The 17,261-nt window shown below is 40.6% G+C and overlaps 1 protein-coding gene across 1 annotated transcript in view; it reads right to left on the bottom strand.

Annotated features, from left to right (window-relative positions):
* Positions 1-10,018: 10,018 nt before the first annotated feature.
* The window catches only part of NME8 (NME/NM23 family member 8), a 39,691-nt gene continuing 32,448 nt past the window's right edge, over positions 10,019-17,261 (bottom strand). Inside the window, exons 11-15 of the mRNA XM_069588890.1 lie at positions 16,657-16,801; positions 15,874-15,981; positions 11,721-11,872; positions 10,999-11,143; positions 10,019-10,256 (exon numbers count right to left, since the gene is read on the bottom strand). Coding sequence (XP_069444991.1) covers positions 10,019-10,256; positions 10,999-11,143; positions 11,721-11,872; positions 15,874-15,981; positions 16,657-16,801 — 788 coding nt within the window. The remainder of the gene's footprint in view (positions 10,257-10,998; positions 11,144-11,720; positions 11,873-15,873; positions 15,982-16,656; positions 16,802-17,261) is intronic.

Genomic DNA, 17,261 nt, shown 5'->3' with positions numbered 1-17,261 from the left:
TTTTTTTTTTACAATATGTTTTATTTCATTTGGTGGTTAGGATGTGAGCAGGTTTTCAAAATGTGGTTGAAAATATAATGCTTCTAAAGAGGAAAGCGAGAGGAATGAATGTTTCAAAGGTCTTTACTGTTTGCAGAAGAATTTTTGTAATCAAAGGGGATTTTTGAACAATCTAGAAAAGTAGGATATGAAAATCAGAATCAGTCTGGTTTTATGGGTTTTGTTTTTACCAAGAAGACTTTCTGCTCTGTTTTCAGCTAGAAACCCTAAAAACTAAAACAATAGTATTGCTAAATGAATAAAAGGGAAAGGCAGACAGACAAAGTCTGGATCTTTGTTTTCTGGTTACCATGCCATAGTGGAGATGCTCTGGTTTCATATGCACGTTTCTTACTAGCCCCTTTAAGCAGCACTGGAAACACTTTGTTTCTTCTCTATGATTCAGGTACCGATTAGTCATCCTCAAGCATCTTATACCTGCGGGTGTGATGCTCATCTCACTTCCCAGGACATCCCAGGTATCTTGATGCCCAGCCTCTCTGCTGATTGCTGGTGCCCCCAAGGGTGCCTTGGGCCTGAGGTAGGAGGGTTGGGATCCAAAACCCCTGGTCTTCAGCCTGCTGTGGCACCCTTGCCACACACCAGCTCTGTACTTGGAAAAGACAGTTGCTGTCACTTGTCCATCCACCACTCAAGGATATAGAAGAACAAACTGCAAGCTTAAGAGTAAAATCTCCTTTAGATGTACCATTGTTGCTGCTTCTCAGAGTAGGGGTAAGTTACGTGTTGCATTCACACACGATGATTAAACAGGTAATTTAATTTCATCTCTGTAGGCTTTGGGACACAGAGGTGAGGTGTGTGGGTAAGCCAGGGCAGAGTGAAGAAACAGTGTTAATGAGAGTGCTGGCATGGGCACCCATCTCCTCCTGAAAGTGTAACTTCATCTGCATCCTGTTACCCCATGGCAACAGAGCTGAAGGAATCCAATACAAACCCACACACAGAGGTATCAATAAAATACTCCATGTGTGTTTCTGTCTAAAAAACAAACCACTCTGGCCCTTAAGGAAAACCAGACAGGTATTTAGGATAGCATCTAAAGAAATCTAGGAAAGTCCATGAAAAGGCATTGATACCCTAGATTACCTCCTTAGCATAGTAGGAATTTGGAGGGTAGGGAGGGGAGTTAGAACTCTCAGTGGAAATGAAAAAACTCCCTGCAAAACTTTTTTAAAGTGCAAAATGATGTAACAAGAGTTTGGAAATGACTTGACAATTTTAAACACAGTTTCCTTTGAATGTTTAACTGAAATCATACACTGCATATCACAACTTAATAAGGTACATTAATTACTTTGATTAATTGATAATCACTGTTTATTTGTTATTAAAAAAAAGTTGAAAATGAACATCAGCCCACACTGAGAGTAATATAACAAATGTGGAAGCGGGTTTTGTGTGAGAGCCACAGATTTTTCTCCCTTAAAATATTTTTTCCACCTAAATACTTATGAGAGGCAAATGGCTCACCTGGGGGGTTGGGGTTTGATTGTATAATGGTGCACCCTTCCTGCCATCTTGTTGAGTTTTTCTCTTTGGATGTAGAATATCATTTTGGGTAGGCTCCAGTCTTTGTTATTGACGATTATCTGGTAGGTAGTTACAGTCTGGGTGTGCTTATGAGAAGAGGCAAGCCCAGGGTCCCTCGATTCCACCACCTTGTCCCCTTGATGCAGCTACTTCCTTCAGAAAACTCCCAATTCTGTCAGCATCCATCAGTTTGGTTACCAAATCCTCTTCCCTAGCTTCTGCAGGTTGCCAGCAGTGCTGAGCATTCCTTGGCTTGAGGCAGGATAACTCCTATCTGTGCCTTGGTAGTCACACAGTGTTCCTATGGGTAGGTCTGTGTCCAAATTTCCACTTCCTGACAGTCACTCCCCTTGCAGTTTGCAGTCTCCCTTTGTGCATTTATATGATAAAAAACAAAACCTATAATAGGTTTTGTTATACTGTTTCATAATCTACCTTCTTCACTCAGCCCTTTATTTGAATTAGCTCTCACATCACTAAAAAACCCAGGCCAGCTTATTTATAATGGCCATGGGTATTCCATGGTGAGCATCACTTAGACCTTCATGTTATTAGAGATTTAAGTTGACTCTTAACTGTATGTACTGAATAACTCAAACAGCTTCATAGCTAATATCTGTGCTCATCCTTACTTAGTCCTGGGGGATAAGTTCATTTAAGGGACATTGCTGGGCCGAGGAGTATGCCCAGCCAGGAAAGTTCTTGATCCTATTGTCAGTCATCCTGCAGAACGTTTGGCCCATAGGTGTATTAAAGTGATTTTCCAGCTCCTCACTAAGATTGTCTTTGCCTTCTTATAAATTTGAGCTGCGAACTCGATGTCTCTTTTCATCTATGAGCCCTCAACTGACAACATTCTCCACATTCCAGGCGTCTGGGCAATGAATGACTAGTTTATTTTGTCAATAACTTGTGAGAATGGACTTCTGAATGTGGTTCCCCAGGCATGAAGGGAGGGCAGATTTCCATGACACAAATAATTTTCTACTGCTACTGAGTTCTCAGAACCAGAAAAAAAAAATGTGGCACAGAAGAGTACAAGCCATAAATGCTTCCTTGTACTCTGTCTAATGAACATATGTTGCTTTTATAATTAGAAAATACTGTAAACATATTAGGCCTTCCCAGGTGGCACTAGTGATAAAGAACCTACCTGCCAGTGCAGGAGACATACAAGATGCAGGTTTCATCCCTGGGCTGGGAAGATCCCCTGGAGGAGAGCATAGCAACCCACTCTAGTAGTCTTGCCTGGAAAATCTCACGGACAGAGGAGACTGGCAGACTATAGTCCATAGGGTCACACAGAGTTGGACATGACTCAAGTGACTTAGCAGGCATGCACAAACATATTATCAGAGAGAGAAAGAGAAAGAGGGTGATGAAACATAGTATGGATTTAAGCCAGGTAGCAGAGAAGGCAATGGCAACCCACTCCACTACTCTTGCCTGGAAAATCCCATGGACGGAGGAGCCTAGTAGGCTGCAGTCCATGGGATCACGAAGAGTCGGACACGACTGAGCGACTTCACTTTCACTTTTCACTTTCATGCATTGGAGAAGGAAATGGCAAGCCACTCCAGCGTTCTTGCCTGGAGAATCCCAGGGACGGGGGAGCCTGGTGGGCTGCCATCTGTGGGGTCGCACAGAGTCAGACATGACTGAAGCGACTTAGCAGCAGCAGCAGCAGCAAGCCAGGTAGACATGAAAACTTTTATTGATTACATGTGTGTTAGTCTGGGTACTCAGAGAAGCAGGCACCAAAATGGAATTCAGTCAAATATGGATCCTATTAGAGGAAACACCTGTGGAAAAGAGTGAGGCGGGAGTAGGGCTGGGAGAGCTGAGACGGAAGGAAGATGGACAGGAAGTGGGGGAAGAAACTGTCCAGGCTGCCTCACTGTCTAAGGAAGGCTCGTCAAGACTACTGGGAACCTTGACCCAAGCCAGCCATCAGGGACTCCCTCGTCTCCCAGGGACAGCTCTGCCTTCATATCCTACATATCTTACATTATTCACTCTTCTATCTAAGAGAGGTCTGTTTCTACTAGGACGTAAGGAAACCTTTTTTGAAAGGAAGTCAATGGCAGTAAGAATCTCTATGGTGTGCAATTTTGCCTTTACAACTTCAGGCAGTATAGGCATAAGTCTAAGATATCTAGTTGCAATATTTGTATGAGAGTAGTTTTATAACTAGATAGTTCTAACATGCAGCTATAATATCTAGATTAGAACCATTTTGTAATGGCAAATTTAAATCACATAAGTGATATATTTTAGACGAAAAAGGAGCATACCTGATCAGCAACTACATTTAGATAAGAGAGAAGACTCATAGCCAGAGGGCTGATCCCAAATCTCACAAAATTGTAATAACATGAATAACAGGATGAGGTTCAGAACACTGAGGTTAAGCAAAACATGGTATTATGAATAAAGTTTCATAATGGTATCAAGGGATCTCTCAAATGCTATTGTTGAATCAAACAGATGGATTTTTAAAATTCATCAACCATTTAGTCATCTAATAATTTCAAGTATTTATTATGTCACTGAAATATTTTAGCAGCTGAAAATCACATAAACCATTGCTTAGTAAACTTTCTTCTTTCTTAAAAGCATTGAAAAAAGAACTGACTTTGGAGGTCTCCCAGAGTAACTTCCAAGGGGTGAGCAAGTTCGAACACTGTGCAGGCAAGCATCATTGGCAGCAGATCAACTCTTGGTGTCTCAGGGCCAAGAGACTCCAGGGAGAGGGCCACAGAATAGAGCAGAGCACATTTTCTGCAAAGCATCTGCTTCCAAGAAACAGGATCCAGGGAGAGGATCCTGGAAGGTATTAACCTCTAATCAGCCATGCTTCAGGTTGGAAGTGGGCTACAAGGGCTAAGTAGGGCAATGAAGGAAACTCTGGGTTCAGGGTCAAGGTGCATGACTGATCCAGTGCCGGGCTGGAGTTTATTCTGTACTGTATAGTTCATGAAGACGAGACTCATCCCCAGCTCTGTCTGGCTGTTGGGTTAGAGGTGCTTCCTTCCCTCACAGACACACCATTGCCTGCCTTCTGAGCTAGTCCCTGTATTTGGACCCATGGCCCCACCGTCATGCGCTTCTCATCTTGTTTACATATCTCAGCCAACTGCTTCAAGTTTATGCATGGATTACCTCAGCCACAATGGCCAATGACATGCATCTGCTGCCTAAAGTCCAGCTAAGATTCAAGATCCAGTGAGCTCGATCCCTGACAATTTTCTAGTCTTTTCTAACCTTTCTTTCTCTGGGGAAGAATATATTCCCAGATACCACCAACCCCAGCCCCTGGATGCCTGCCTCATGCTGCTGCATACCACTTTACTAAGTTCAAACCCCTCAAGACCAACACCAACATAAACTAAAGTTTAACTGAATATATCTCTTTGGACATTGATTATTAGACTTCTGACTACTTAAACCTAATTCTGCTGCTGCTGCTGCTGCTGCTGCTAAGTTGCTCCAGTCGTGTCCGACTCTGTGCAACCCTGTAGACGGCAGCCCACCAGGCTCCGCTGTCCCTGAGATTCTCTAGGCAAGAACACTGCAGTGGGTTGCCATTTCCTTCTCCAATGCATGAAAGTGAAAAGTGAAAGTGAAGTCGGTCAGTCATGTCCGACTCTTAGCGACCCCATGGACTGCAGCCCACCAGGCTCCTCCTCCATGGGATTTTCCAGGCAGGAGTACTGGAGTGGGGTGCCATTGCCTTCTCCTACAACCTGAAAAAAATAGCCTGTCCCTATGTCTTGTTTTTAAAATCTTTGAACAACTATGTACAACTGAGTGAAGCATGCCATCTGCTGGTTATTAAGAGTTTTGGCTTCAATGCTACTGAAGTCTTGGACCACTCCTGAGGCAATAACAGTGTGTCATTTAGGTCTAATTGGACTATAGTATTGCTGAAGTCCTCCATTTTCTTGCTGATTTTCTGTCTTTTTCTATCCATTATTATTATGAAAGCATTCCATTGAAGTCTCCAACTATTATTGTGGAACTTATTTCTCTCTTCAATTCTGTCAAAGTTTGCTTCATATATTTTGGAATTATTTTGTTATTGTGCATATGTTTATAATGGTAATTTATTGATAAATTGGATCTTTTTCAATATCTAATGTCCTTTACTGTATTTTGCATAAACTTCTTTGATGTCAAATGTAATTTTCTGATTATAATATAGGCACCGTAGCTTTATTTTAGTTACTATTAGCATGGAATATTCTATTCCATCTTTTTAATTTCAAGCTTTTTGTGTTTTTGGATTGAAAGTGAATCTCTTGAAGATAACGTATTAATGGACATGCTTTAATCCATTCTGTTATTCTCCACCTTTAATTTGGAGAACTTACTCCATGTGCATTTAAATTGGGAGAACTTACTCCATGCTTCCCTAGTGGCTCAGCTGGTAAAGAATCTGCCTGCACACTGTTTATAATAGCCAGGACATGAAAACAACCTAGATGTCCATCAGCAGATGAATGGATAAGAAAGCTGTGGTACATATACACAATGGAGTATTACTCAGCTGTTAAAAAGAATACATTTGAATCAGTTCTGATGAGATGGATGAAACTGGAGCCAATTATACAGAGTGAAGTAAACCAGAAAGAAAAACACCAATACAGTATACTAACACATATATATGGAATTTAGGAAGATGGCAATGATGACCCTGTATGCAAGACAGCAAAGGAGACACAGATGTGTAGAGCGGACTTTTGGACTCTGAGGGAGAGGGAGAGGGTGGGATGATTTGGGAGAATGGCATTGAAACATGTATACTATCATGCACGAAATGAATCGCCAGTCTATGTTCGATGCAGGATACAGGATGCTTGAGGCTGGTGCACGGGGATGACCCAGAGAGATGATGTGGGGTGGGAGGTGGGAGGGGGGTTCATGTTTGGGAACTCATGTACACCCGTGGTGGATTCATGTCAATGTATAGCAAAACAAATACAGTATTGTAAAGTAAAATAAAGTAAAAATAAAAAATAATAAACAAGTTCATAAAAAAAAAAAAATCTGCCTGCAATGCAGGAAACCTGGGTTTGATTCCTGCGTTGGGAAGATCCCCTGGAGAAGGGAAAGGCTACCCACTCCAGTATTCTGGACTGGGTAATTCCATGGACTGTATAGTCCATGGGGTCACAAAGAGTCAGATGTGACTGAGTGACTCGCTTTCATTTTACTTCCCTAGTGGCTCAAATGGTAAAGAATCTCTTGCAGTGCAGGAGACCTATGTTCGATCCCCCTGAAGAAGGGGGATGGCAACCCAATCCAGTATTCTTACTTGGAGAATCCCATGGACAGAGGAGCCTGGCGGGCTACAGTCCATGGGGTCACAAAAAGTCGGACGTGACGAGCAAGTAATACTTTCACTTTCGCTCATGTGCATTTAAGGTAGTTACTGATTAGGAAGGACTTATGTCTGCCATTTAATTATCTGTTTTCTATATGTCCTGTGTGCTTTTCTTCCTCAGTTCTTCCATTACTGTCTCTTTTTTAATTGGTTGACTTTTTATGTTTAGCACACCATTTTGCTTCCCTCTTTTTCCTAATAGTTTATAAAACTTCTCAGTGGTTCCTCAGAAATTACAATTAACATTCTAAAACTCATAACAAAAGCAAAACAAAACAAAAAACAACCTACTGTGAAGAATACCAATTTCAATAGTCTATAATGGAATATACCACTAGTATTTATTTTAATAGTATACACTTTTCTCCTAAACTTTTCTGTCTCTTCCCTTTTATATTATTGTTGGCACATACTGCATATTTGTACACTGTGTGCCCATTAATATATATTTATAATCATTATTTTATCATCTTTTTTATATGTTGATACCATAGGGGGGCAAAAAGTGTTAGAAACCAAAAGTACAGTAATACTGGCTTTTACATTTTTATCAGTGTTCTTTATTTCTTCATGTGGCTTTGAGTTACTGTCTAGTGTAGTGACCTTTCATTTCAGTTTGAAGTACCCTCTCTAACATTTCTTGTGGAGCAGATTTAGTAGTAATAAATTCCTTTAGTTTTTTTTTTTTTAAACTAGGAATGTCTTAGAAGGATAGTTTTGCTAGGTATAGGCTTCTTGGTTGATTTTTTTTTCTTTCAGTACTTTAAATGTGTTATCCTATTGCCTTCTAGCCTCCATGATTTCTGATGAGAATCAGCTATTATTGTGGATTCTATGTACACAACAAGTGCTTTTCTCTTATTCCTCTTTCAGTCTTTATTTTTGGCTTTTGACAATTCAACTGTAATGTGGTAGAATTATAGCCAGTTATCAAGTCTTGTGGGTGCAATGCAGCTTTCTAAAAATTCTCTGATTATTTCACTTATCACTAACTCACATTTCCACATTATTTTGTGTTGCTTTCAATTTTCACTTTGATCATTGCAGTGCCTTCTCTCTGGATAACTTCAATGTCTTTTTCCCTCTCTGTCACACATATGCATCTGCTCACTCTGTGCTTACCTCTAAGAATCCTAGAACACATATTCATTTTCTATCTCCAGCCTTTAGAGTCTTAAGCTCCTTTAGGACAAGCACTGTGTATATACAGCCCTGCAACAGTGTCCAACAAGAGCCAAACAAATGATTCTTGAATGTCTGAAACATACCCACAATACTAGCCCCCTGAGAGTTATGATATAGTGACAGCATAAGAAAGAAACCAGCAAAATGTGAATATATGTGTGTAGTTGTGGTGGTGCTTTAGTCACTAAGCCACATCCAACTCTTGTGAGTCCATGGACTGCAGCCTACCAGGCTCCTCTGTCCATGGGATTTCCCAGGCAAGAATACCAGAGTGGGTTGCCATTTCCTTCTCCAGGGTATCTTCCCAACCCAGGGATTAAACCCAGGTCTCCTGCATTGCAGGTGGATTCTTTACCAATTGAGCCACCAAGGAAGCCCGTGTGTGTGTGTGTGTGTGTGTGTGTGTGTGTGTGTGTGTGTGTGGTTTTGGAAATCCTACCCATTTTTCAAGATCTGTTTGATCCATTACCTTCTCCAGTTCCTACCCATCAAACGCACACCTATCAATTCAGCACTGAAATATACACTAATTAAAAATCCCCTATATTATTCATAATGTTTCCCTCATCACAAAAGAGGGGGGAGGTATGTTAACATTAGATCTACACTATATTTCTAATAGACACTATGAACAGAATGCAATTCTACTCACCACCTGCTTCACAGGCACTCATCACTGACATGCTTAATAATGTACAGATGGTAGTTACAATCAGACATTGTTTCTGTGATTTTGTCTCCTCATCATATTTGTATTTCCCTGAAGGTAACCTTAATTATTAGTTATTAACCAAGAACCCATAGTTTTGTATTAACTAAGAACCCAGAGTTCAAGCAGATATACAATACATATTTTCCCAACATAAGTGGTCAAAGGTTGTACCATCATGGTTTGGTCTATAACTGAGCTGGACTAATGGAATGAGCTGCACTATGCCAGAATTTACCTTTATTTCTATGCATAATATAGTAATACAACATTCTTATATCTAGAGAAATCATAGCTTATCAATAATAATAGGAATCAATGTGCTTGCTCATCTCTCCCTGAGGAACCGGTTGGGTGTCAAGGGATTGCTGCATTTCACATTGCTTCTTCATTATGCTCTGGAGGCTGATTCTGTTTGGCTTGTCCAGGTGGGGACTGTACTCCACATTCAAGTCAGCAACCAGAGCCACATGGGTGTACATTAGTGAGCCTGCTCTTTGAAACTAAAGAAAGAAAGTAGATTTTATGGGGGGAAATTATCTGTCTTACAACTCTTATCTCCCATATTGTCCAAGATGGAAAAGCTTTCAGTCAACAACTAAGCAAGACTCAATTCACATACATTTTATGTAGCTGCCTCTTCCCAATAAGCACCTGTTTGCCAAAGAATAGAACTGGTTGCCTTTTATTCTATACTTTCTAACATTCTATTTTATTCCATGGTCACATAGTACCCACAGGTAGTTAATCGGCTCCAAGTTTCCAGACGCTTAAAGGATAGAGTTGAGGCTTCTGAATGAGACTTTGACCACTCAGAGTGAAGAAGTGGAGGGGAAGAAAGGAGAGAGACTGATGAGACTGAGTCATAGCAGATGGCACAGACACAGCTGGAGACCAGGGCTTGCAAACCCAGAGGTTTAAAACCAAGGCTGGCGAATCTGCAGAGGTCTCTCTTGCCCTACTGTCTCTCAGGTGCCTGGCATCTACACGGCTCCCAGCCTGCTACAGACCTGCAGAGTGTGTCTGGCAGGAAATAAAGTTGATTCAGGAATATGGGGAGAACTCTGGTCTTTATGGACCAGCCTTATCCTAGGTCCAGCCACTGTAATAAGGAGATATAATAATAATTCAAGAGGCACTGTACTTTAGTTTTCCTCCAGATTCTCAGGAACAAAGTCTTCAAACATGCTACTAATTGTCTTCATTGCCTCCTCCATATCAGATGGTCCATGGACAGCATTTTTCAAAATATTTTCTCCAAATTGGGCTCGAATAGAATCTGGGGACAATAGTCTTGCTTCCTCTGGGTCTGTGGGACCCATCAATCGTCTCCAGTCTGAAACAGCATTCCACTTGGTCAGAATCATGACCAGAGATGTACCCCTGCAAACAAGAATGCTTTCAGAAGACTTGGACTATTGGTAACTATAGAGGCTGAATACACAGCTAAAGACAGAATGCCACAGCTTCATCCAGAGAGCTCATCTTTATTCTTTGTCCTCATCAGTGTGATTTTTCTACTTTTTAAAAAAATTTTAATTTCTCCCGTACCCAATAGGTTTATTGGGATTTGTTTTTCTGGGTTTTTTGGCCATACTACATGGCTTGCTAGGTCTTTGTTACCTGACCAGGGATTGAACCCATGCCCTCTGCAGTGGAAGTACAGAGTCCTAATCATTGGACCACCAGGGAATTCCCTTTCAACAGGTTTTTTGTTCTAGAAGAATGTTGTTTTTTAATTCTAGGGATACATGCCAGATGCTATTCCCGTTACTTTCAATGTATCAATTATTTAGCCTTCACAACAGTACCAATGAGGTAGGTCCTATTAACATCCCCATTTTATGGATAAGGAAACTAAGGCAAAGATTAAATATGTTGGCAAAGCAGACGTTTAAAAGCAGATAGCCTCTATATCTATGTGAAGACCTAAAGAAACAAAGAAAAACAGAGAAGGAAAAAAGGGAATTAGAATAAACATGAACTCCAAATATTACCAGGGTGCTTTTCTCATGAATTAGATTAGATAGAATGTTTTAATGAATTTTTCATAGTTTTCAAAGTTTCTATAACAAACAGTTACTATGTGAAAAATGCAAAGAACTTTTTTATATCTGAAACTTACTCAGCTAAAACACCCAAGACATCCTTATAAAACGCTTTTCTTTTTATTTTAAAATAAATTTTCTCTGCTTCCTCTTCAGTTAGGAGTATTTCTTTCATCTGTGTTATATCAAATCCAGTGTCTTTAATAACTTTCATGATATCCTCTAGGGAAAACAGATATTTGATAGTCTTGCAGATTGCCTCCATTTCTGTTCTGTTTTTAAGTAGATTGAAATAACTAAGGAAGGTCATAGTATCACTTGCATACAGTGGTTTTAAAAAACCAGAACTGTGCTAAACTAAACTGAAAAGGCACCAGAGGGACATTCAGAAGAACTTCAATATGTTAATGTAGATGTTCAGTTTCTGGGATCCATCTTTCCAGAAACAACCTGAAATGTCTAGTGGTCTATAAATGAGGAAACCTGTTTTTATGCCAAAAGTGAAGACATGTTTTCATCTCCACACTGCAAATGCCAAGGAACTTCTTGGATATAGAACTTCTAGATATAGATTGGAAGAGACAGCCAACCTGAACTCTTCTCACTGAACTAACAGGGCACCATTAAGGTGACTAAATAAAGGAAATCTGGTCGAAATCTCTCACAGCCTAAACTTGGAGCACTACCGCCTGATAATGAAGGTGCTCATTGCTTTATTCTTTCAACTTTTCTTTACTTTGCAAAATTTCACAGGACTTGAAGAAAAACATATACATTGGTTCTATCTTTATATACTTACCTCTTTGTTCTTGTGTTACATGAGGTTTAATCAGTGCCACAGTGTGTTGAGGAGGAAAGAAATATTGTATTTCCCTTTCAGCAGCTTCTAGTGAATCACTTCCATACAACTGGTTGATAGGCAAACCTTCTATTGCAAATTGTGCACATAAGCTTTGAAAAAGAAGTCAACTCAAAAATTGATATAACGTATAAAATAACATAACACAATGTAAAACTTCATATTTGCATTCTACAAAAGGAAGTAATTTCAGAATGGCTTGGGGCATGCTATTACCTTTAAGCAGGTAGCAGTCATTAGGAAGAAAGGAGTTGAACATTTCAGTAATCATGATAATGGATACTGACAAATGTCAAAGATGCAATGAACACCCTTCAGTTCAGTTCAGTCACTCAGTCGTGTCTGACTCTTTGCGACCCCATGAATCGCAGCACGCCAGGCCTCCCTGTCCATCACCAACTCCCAGAGTTCACTCAGACTCACATCCATCGAGTCAGTGACGCTATCCGGCCATCTCATCCTCGGTCGTCCCCTTCTCTTCCTGCCCCCAATCCAGCATCAGAGTCTTTTCCAATGAGTCAACTCTTCGCATGAGGTGGCCAAAGTACTGGAGTTTCAGCTTTAGCATCATTCCTTCCAAAGAAATCCCAGGGCTGATCTCCTTCAGAATGGACTGGTTGGATCTACTAGCAGTCCAAGGGACTCTCAAGAGTCTTCTCCAACAACACAGTTCAAAAGCATCAATTCTTTGGCACTCAGCCTTCTTCACAGTCCAACTCTCACATCCATACATGGCCACTGGAAAAACCATAACCTTGACAAGACGGACCTTAGTCAGCAAGGTAATGTCTCTGCTTTTGAATATGTTATCTTGGTTGGGCATAACTTTTCTTCCAAGGAGTAAGCGTCTTTTAATTTCATGGCTACAATCACCATCTGCAGTGATTTTGGAGCCCCCAAAAATAAAGTCTGACACTGTTTCCACTGTTTCTCCCTCTATTTCCCATGGAGTGATGGGACCAGATGCCATGATCTTCGTTTTCTGAATGTTGAGGTTTAAGCCAACTTTTTCGCTCTCCTCTTTTACTTTCATCAAGAGGCTTTTTATTTCCTCTTCACTTTCTGCCATAAGGGTGGTGTCATCTGCATATCTGAGGTTATTGATATTTCTGGCAATCTTGATTCCAGCTTGTGTTTCTTCCAGCCCAGCGTTTCTCATGATGTACTCTGCATAGAAGTTAAATGAACACGCTGGTGCAGTGGAAAAGAACAGAATATAGAGTTCTGGTGGTACCACTTGCTAGCCACATGATACTGATCAACTATTTTCCTTGTCTACGCTTCAGTTGTCTCAAATACGAATACGATAATAAACCCAGTTTCAGAAGGAGTCTTTGCAGATGTAATCTGATGATGTGTTTGAAATTTATGGTGCATAGTAAGCTGTCAATAAATTCCTTCTCCTTCTTTAATCACTAAATAATATCAAGCACTAGAGATGGCATTTGACCTATTCCAAAGATACCAAATTATAAACACTGAATCCAGGACACATGGCAGTGGAACCCTCCAGGTAAGGAAAGCAGCAGTAAAAGAGGAGCATACCAAATGGCTTCGTGGAACAAGGCAGGAGTGACATTGATGGTAATGGGCAAGCCCTGCTGGGGTAGTTTATTCCAGTTCTGTTTTTGTATGATAGATGAATACATATCTCCAAAGTCAACCATTATTCCTCAGTGTTTTCCAGTTGCACCTTTTTCTTTCTGTCCCTCTGCCTATCTATTTTGCCTATCTATCTATTTTGCCAATGAAGTGATATTCATTGCTCATTAATTTTCTGCCCTTTAAACATAGCCCTGAGCAAGCAACCCACAAAATCCAGCCACAGCAAATAATCTCCCTTCCTGTTAACAGACTGACATCACTGGAAACCTGGCTTTCTGTCCTAAGTTTTAAGACCCCTTTCTTATCTCTGAGTTTCCCTTGTGGCTCAGCTGGTAAAATCTCTCTAATTTTTTCAGTGACCATTTCAGATTTCCTTATCTAACGTGACCTTCCCATTCATCCCTTGGCTGCTCTTACATCTCTGATTTGAAGATATTTGTAGACTAAGAGCCTGTGATTGTCAAGGAGATTTGTACAATGAATGATATATCACCAGAACTGACTCCATTCAATGCAAAGAACTACAAGCAGGCCCTCTATTAGGCTGTTAGACATGGTATTTGGAAAAAGTGTCTGTGTGTGTGTGTGTGTGTGTCTGTGTGTGTGTCTGTGTGTGTGTGTGTATGTGCGTGTAAGGATAGGAGAGAAGGATTGCTGTGTTTCTCTTGTATGCAAGTGACCATATTTCAGATTAAGCAATGGAGAGTAAAGAGTCTGATGCCCAAGTGCAGGAGTTATTTCTAAGGCAACTTAAAAAAGGAGGCAATCAAAAATAATGGCTAAGAATCATTGTGAACTTGTGGCAACATTAGAGATCATAAGGGCTTACGATTTAAATTCTCACTATAATAGTGGGGAGAAGAGGGGCAGTTACTGAGTGCCTTCACCTGGAGAAAATGTCTCTGTGCTGGTATGTAGCCTCCACACTTGGAGCCAGAATTTCTAGAAGAGTGTGCCTACATGTATAGGCCAGGTATTGATAAGGATTCTTCTCTCTGATGCCATGTATTGCATTCTCTGCTACATTTCATTAAGAGGTTCTATGGCACCCTGCTCTTACCACGTAAAGAGTGTCCAAGCCATATTATCCTTTACAGTAATTTCCTGGCACAGGAACAAAGGCATAAGAGAGGAGGGTCAAAAGAGTGCAAAATGCCTCCTTCAGGACAAGTCCAACTCAAGATCTTATACCCCGAAGAAAACACTTCAACTTTATATACATGATGTTTCATAAGTCCTGTTATTTGTTGTGGTAGCATGGATGCAAACATTTCCTGTGTTTGATAAAGCATCTTTATTCTTGCTCACTTGAAGGAGGGCTTTTCTTCCCCTGAATTCAATCCTGCTCTGAAATTAGCACAAAGAATTTAGGTGAATTGCAAGACAGTTTGTTTCCATCAGCTACATGCCAAGAACAGAGATGAATGAGATGTTATCTCCTTCCCTCAGCTGAGACCAAGCCCAGCAGCTAAGATCAAAATATATTTTTTAAAGTGCCTAGGTAACAGGTATTAGATAGCATGTTAAAAAACAGAGACATTATTTTGCCAACAAAGGTCCATCTAGTCAAGGCTATGGTTTTTCCAGTAGTCATGTATGGATGTGAGAGTTGGACTATAAAGAAAGCTGAGCACAGAAGAATTGATGCTTTTGAACTGTGGTGTTGGAGAAGACTCTTGAGAGTCCCTTGAACTGCAAGGAGATCCAACCAGTCCATCCTAAAGGAGATCAATCCTGGATGTTCATTGGAAGGACTGATGTTGAAGCTGAAACTCCAATACTTGGCCACCTGATGCGAAGAACTGACTCACTGGAAAAGACCCTGATACTGGAAAAGATTGAGGGCAGGAGAAGGGGACGACAGAGGATAAGATGGTTAGATGGCATCACCGACTCAATGGACATGGGTTTGGGTGAACTCTGGGAGTTGGTGATGGACAGGGAGGCCTGGCATGCTGCGGTTCATGGGGTCACAGAGTCAGACAAGACTGAGCGACTGAACTGAACTAGGTAACAGGTAACATGCCAGGTTTTGAGCTGATTACAAAATTCTAAGACTCATCAGTAAATTACTTTGTAAATGTTCCCACCAAATTGTAGACTACATATTAAGTTAGTCATCATTGTCTTAAAACTCCTATATCAATTAAACAACCTATAGGACCATCATGCCCTTCTCAAAAGAATTCTCCTAAACAGTGCATGGGGCAGGTATTTCTGCCAAGATACAGACTTCTGGCTGGGTAGCTACCACTTATTTTCAGCCCCAAACAAAGCAGCTTACAACATTCTCTTGCAAAGCCTTCGCCATATTCAGGTTGGCACTGGGCTGGGCTTTCAGTCATAAATAGCCCCCTCCTTACCCAGCAAAAGGAGCATTCCTGAGAACCTACTTTGGAAGAGAGCTGTAGTTCCTGTACCCTATATCCAAAAGGAAATCAAAATGGCTCCCATGAAAGAATCTGGGGACCCATGACATGAATCGTACCTCTCTGGAATATATTCTTTGGCTTCTTCAACACTGCTTGGTCCAATTAACTGTTTCCAGTATGCTAAACCGTTTTCTCTTACTAAAACAAGGGCTAGAGATGGACCACTGTTAGAAAAGAAAAAGTTAATGAAACTATGGCTTGTAGCTAATTATAGATAAATAATGCAAGTGTATTTGTTAGATAAAAATAGTAAAATAGCCCTTTTTACTAAGAGTAAGAAATTAATTTCTGCTGATGTACTCTCAAGAGTATATTCATCAAAGAAAGGAAGCAGAGAAAGGAAGGGAAAAGAAGGGCCTTGGTTCTGATCGAGTGGTCTAGGGACAATACAGGTATTGTCCCCATGCCCCTGCTGATTTATATTATACACGCTTGCTGGCTTTCTGGTCTGGCTGCTGTTTCATTTATTCTGATAGAAACCTGACAGGTTTCTAGCATCCCATTCATCTCCTTGGACTAGTGATCTTCAGGGTTACCAAAACCCTTGAGAGTCAGTCATAGCTGTCTACTTGGACTTGATGATGCTGCACAAACTGGCTATGCAGTTCAACTCAGCTAGACTCCAGAGGCTTCACTGGGGACTTGCATTGCTCTAGCAACATTCCAGGGGGATCACAGAAGACACGTGGTTGAGCAGGGACTCAAAATGGAAGTAACACTGGCAAAGAGTCGGCTCAGCGCCTCTTTACAGAACTGAGAGGTTTGGCAACTTGAACAGAAAGCAGGGCTAAAAGAAGGCTAACTGATTCAAACATAAATCAACCTGAATTCTGTTTTACCTGGTCATGCTTTCTATAACGTTTCCAAAATAATCTTTATTTTCATATTCTTTGCACAGTGTTTTTGCTTCTTCTTCTGATAATACTATCTGTCTTTGCAGCAGTATTTTAAAGCCTTCATCTTGAATTTTATTCAAAACATCCTCTAAATAAAAAGTCACATAAGTTTTAAAGGGCTAGGTTATTGATTATACACACAATACAGACTATATTATCATAAGGACATAGAATGTATTTCATTCTCATATGAAATTTAAGTTTACAAAAATAGATTATTCGATTTTTAATTTAAGGTGAACAGTATTCTTAACATGTCAAATTTATGATGCCATTTCCAGTTCTTCAGTGAACCAAACTCTATAGATCTGGGAATGGGGGATTTATTTTTAAAAATGTGTATGGGCAGATAAGTTTTATTTCATATATACAGGTGATACACTGACATTCTCAGATATGGTAGGGCTCTAGGGCTGGGCTTTCCTGATAGCTCAGTTGGTCAAGAATCCGCCTGCAGAGCAGGAGACCCCAGCTCGATTCCTGAGTTGGGAAGATCCACTAGAGAAGGGATATGCTACCCACTCCAGTATTCTTGGGCTTCCCTTGTG

The sequence above is a fragment of the Ovis canadensis genome, chromosome 4 (genome assembly GCF_042477335.2).
Source record: "Ovis canadensis isolate MfBH-ARS-UI-01 breed Bighorn chromosome 4, ARS-UI_OviCan_v2, whole genome shotgun sequence".
Classification (NCBI taxonomy): domain Eukaryota; kingdom Metazoa; phylum Chordata; class Mammalia; order Artiodactyla; family Bovidae; genus Ovis; species Ovis canadensis.
This window is presented reverse-complemented; position numbering and strand designations above follow the sequence as displayed.